This window comes from Dipteris shenzhenensis, chromosome 25, assembly GCF_047967505.1.
Source record: "Dipteris shenzhenensis isolate YYH24624 ecotype China chromosome 25, Dip_SZ_1.0, whole genome shotgun sequence".
NCBI lineage: Eukaryota > Viridiplantae > Streptophyta > Polypodiopsida > Gleicheniales > Dipteridaceae > Dipteris > Dipteris shenzhenensis.
In genome coordinates, this window is record NC_141620.1 from 34,137,173 (window position 1) to 34,140,996 (window position 3,824).

Sequence of the window (3,824 nt, forward strand, 5' to 3'; positions counted from 1 at the left end):
GTAGTACTGGGCTGAATGTATTTGTAGATCTCAACATTGGTTTGGATTTTGAAGTAGATAGTTTGGCAAGGGATGATCTCATTGAGGATGAGATCAAACCGTAGCCCATCATTGATATTTGCAAAACTATTTTACATATTGTCTCCCTGGGGCGCCAACTCAATATGTAATATGTTACTACCCTTCGCCAAAACCTAGGGCATGGGCGACAAGGTCCATATATAACATGCATAGATTTTCTTTAAAATTTTCAAATATGCAAGGGAAAAATATGAAAATTTCATGTCCCCCCTCCCACAAAATATAAGGTATATACCTTGAAAAATATGCAAGATTTTAAGATTTGTACATATTTTTTATAATATGTGAGGCCCATTAAGGGGGGAGGAGTCTTTTGGATGAGGGGGGGTAAAACAAATAATACACTAAAATATGAAAACCCATCTCTGTTCAAATTAATGTAACTTTTTCATGTGTCACCTAAAGTTCAAGGTATAAAGATATATTTCAAGCTCTTTTAGTGTAGAACACAACCATGTTAATTTAAATAATTTCTACTCATGGGATATTGTTAAATTCATCTCATACTCAAGATTTTGATAGGTTTTCTTACTAGAGGGAGTCGGCGTCCTAGGATTGTCTCATTCTCCTCACCTCACTTAATCTTTCTATATGTGGGTTTGCCAAAATGAATTGATATTTTTATTAAAATTATGTGCTTTGGTAATCATGGGCAATGTTTGGAAAGTAGTGATGCACATTTATCAGCCTGCGGTAAAATTCTACTCTCTGTATTCTCTGTTGCACATTTATAAAGGCGTCTAAATATGTGCCTGAAAGATAGTGCAGACGCACTATTAGACATGTTAATAACCGCACTATTAGATGCGCTAATAGACACACTCATTGACACGCCTGTATTTTCACTATTTTTTCTGCAGCTATCGATGCGCTTGCTATTTTGCATGTCTATCCAGCATGTCTATAGTTGCTTTATCTTGTTGTGTACTTATGCTAGGCTTTCACATCAATACATCATTAAGGGCATGGCCATCTGGGGGGCTTGACCACCATAATTTGCCTTGCTCGACAACTAATTCCTTCACCTTCTGCATCTCTAATGTAAGGAGCGTTGGAACTTGCAAATGGAGAGAAGACTTCATGGATACGTCATCTCTAGGTTTTAACATCTGAATCAACAGGTGGCCTTTCCTAGATCGTTTTTCCCCCATACAAGCAAGCCTTCGCCTTGGAAAGAGACTCAACAATAAGGGTTTGAGCTCTTGGTCCACTCTCTCGAATCAATGGAAGAATGACTCGTTAGGATGGAGGGGTTGGTTGACAATTTAAATTGTCATCTAGGGAACAACCTTTTCTTCTTACAACACTTGGGAGGATACACTTGATGGCCTACCAACCCCCTCCTAGGATGGCCAATGGACCTGAAGGATTAAATCAACAATAAAGGTAAAGATCTATCCAAAATGACTATTAAGGACTTTCCCACAAGTTAGAGTTTATCCCAACTATAGTAGAAGAAATGTGGAAGAAGATCATCCTATTTGCCTCTCATGCAATCTGGGCTCGAGAAGACTCAAGAATGCATGGACACCTACTCCGTATAGTATACTAAATTCTCATGTGGTGACTTGTATTAGTAAATTTTTTGCTAGATGGATAGACATCCCCCCATTACGCCCATGTTCATATGGAGAATCATCACCAACTTTCAAGAAAGTCATCACCTCTTTTAGGGATGCATAATCATTAAATCTCTTTGGAAAGTATCCAAAGATGGTTGGTTCCATAGAGCTCAAATCTTGACTAATCTAAATTGGAAACTTGTTCTATTGGGCAACAAAGGTCAAGTCAGTGATGCTCTATTTCGGCTTTGGAGTCCCTCCCGTGCAACCACTGTATAATAAAAATGGAAGCATAGAAATCACAATATCTTTCAATTTACAAAGCTCCCGAAAGGTCTCCATTGTGATGTTAAGTTGGAGGTTTAAGATGTTATAGCACATTTTAGCATAAGTTTGAGGAGCTTAAAATTACGCACACGGGCTTGTTGAAAGCTCTTGAAGTTTGGCTGATACGACTTAGGAAATAAGAGAAGGACAAAAAATAGTAAGATAATGAGTTTGATTAATAAGCTTCTTGAATACAATGGCTTGCCTCAAGGCAAATTAAAATCAAATGGACTCCATGAGTCATGGAGTCTTGGTTCTATAACTTTTAAGCAAGCAAGAAAATTTTCACCAATTTGTTGAATTTGCATGGTCTCTCCATTTGAACGCAATGGGCGGCATTTTTTACGATTACTAGCTGTGCTGTCTCCCCGAGATGTCTGTATGTGATGAACCCACAAAGGCCAAATCAATGTATTGCTGGATTCCCAAAATAAAAAAGCAACGGGCTATTTGAGTAGTTTCTTTTCATGAAGGTGGGCATAATATGGCACCTTGAGATGTATTGACACAGTTTAAATCCATTAAGAAACCTTACTCTTTCAGACGATTTGCCATTTCGGGCGAACCTATTCGATCGCGATCTCCCCATATGATCAGCACTTTCTGCAAGCAATAGATCAGCAAACGATCGGTCATTGGCATTTGGACTATAACGTACCTTGCGAAAATGAAAAACTGCGCCACACCCAGCAACCGCACTTGTGGCAGGATTGGTAGCGGCCCTGCGTCTTTTTGCCCTAGCAGCAGTCCATCGAGCAGCTCCTCTCGCCGTACTCGATCACGTTCGTAAAAAAACTGCAATACCGGATGAATGCCATCACAGAATAAGTTGCATGAAATTTGAGAGCTAGATAGACAAAAGATGCTCTTGCGCTGACATGAAACAAGCTTTTTGCATCAATATGTATGGGACAGGAAAAACATATTGCATTGGAACAGGATGGAAGATAACATATCCAATGACGTCCGCTTCAAAAGAGCTCGCATCAGACGGAATCAGCGCCGGAGACTAATAAATATGAGTCGTACTTCGCCAGCGGAATCCAAAAGCATGCCCCATTTTGAGTCAGAAAACTTACATCGATCATGTCTTGGAGGATGAAATCAGGCAAGAAAGTGGACGGAGGTATCCGGAAGCTGAGTCTCATGAGGGTACGAAAAGAAGCAGGAGACTTGGGTATGAGAAGCTCGGAGACGCTGGTCATGTTGGCTCTTTGAAGGAGAGCAACATTATCCTGGGGAGTCATTCCAACACCAGAGTTGGCAAGAATGACCTTTTCGACTGAGTTGGGAAAGAGGTGAGCGAGGTGGAAGGCCACGAAACCACCGTAGCTGGTGCCTAGGACACTGTATTTGGAGATGCCGAGAATCTCCATGGCTTTGGCGAGGGCCTCCGCTTGGAAGACTTCAGAGCGGTTGCTGGAAGAGGTGGACGACTTACCAAAGAAGATGAGGTCAGGGATGAAGAGGCGGAATTTCTTAAGGAGGGGCTTGACCTGCCAGCACCATTGCCAGACGGGGCTGGTGGCGAAGGCCTGAAGAAGCACGAGCGCTGGCTTTTCTGTGTCTTGTGCAGAAGAAGCTCGGGGATGCCAGCAGCTGATCACAGTCTCGGAATCCACCTGCACGCTTTGTTGCTGCAGGCCGCAGCTGCGGAAGTAAAAGTTGAGCTGCTTGTCTCCGAATTTGATGAAGCTAAAGGCCAAGCAAGGGGCCATGGCAATGGTGATGGTGAGGCAAGTAGGCAGGAGATCAAGGAGATGATTACGCCATAGCTGCTGGTTCTCCACCTTCTTCGTGCTATACTATAATGTCTATTTCTTTGCTTCTTTTCACCACGAGCGCTTCCTGCGA

General features: G+C 42.1%; 1 protein-coding gene across 1 annotated transcript in view; it reads right to left on the minus strand.

Annotated features, from left to right (window-relative positions):
- Window positions 1-2,235: 2,235 nt before the first annotated feature.
- Window positions 2,236-3,824, minus strand: part of LOC147885785 (alpha/beta-Hydrolases superfamily protein) — a 1,724-nt gene continuing 135 nt past the window's right edge. The window contains exons 1-4 of the mRNA XM_087396218.1: window positions 3,050-3,824; window positions 2,670-2,765; window positions 2,506-2,573; window positions 2,236-2,347 (exon numbers count right to left, since the gene is read on the minus strand). The exon at window positions 3,050-3,824 is cut by the window's right edge and continues 135 nt beyond it. Coding sequence (XP_087252344.1) covers window positions 2,236-2,347; window positions 2,506-2,573; window positions 2,670-2,765; window positions 3,050-3,688 — 915 coding nt within the window. The 5' untranslated portion in view covers window positions 3,689-3,824. The remainder of the gene's footprint in view (window positions 2,348-2,505; window positions 2,574-2,669; window positions 2,766-3,049) is intronic.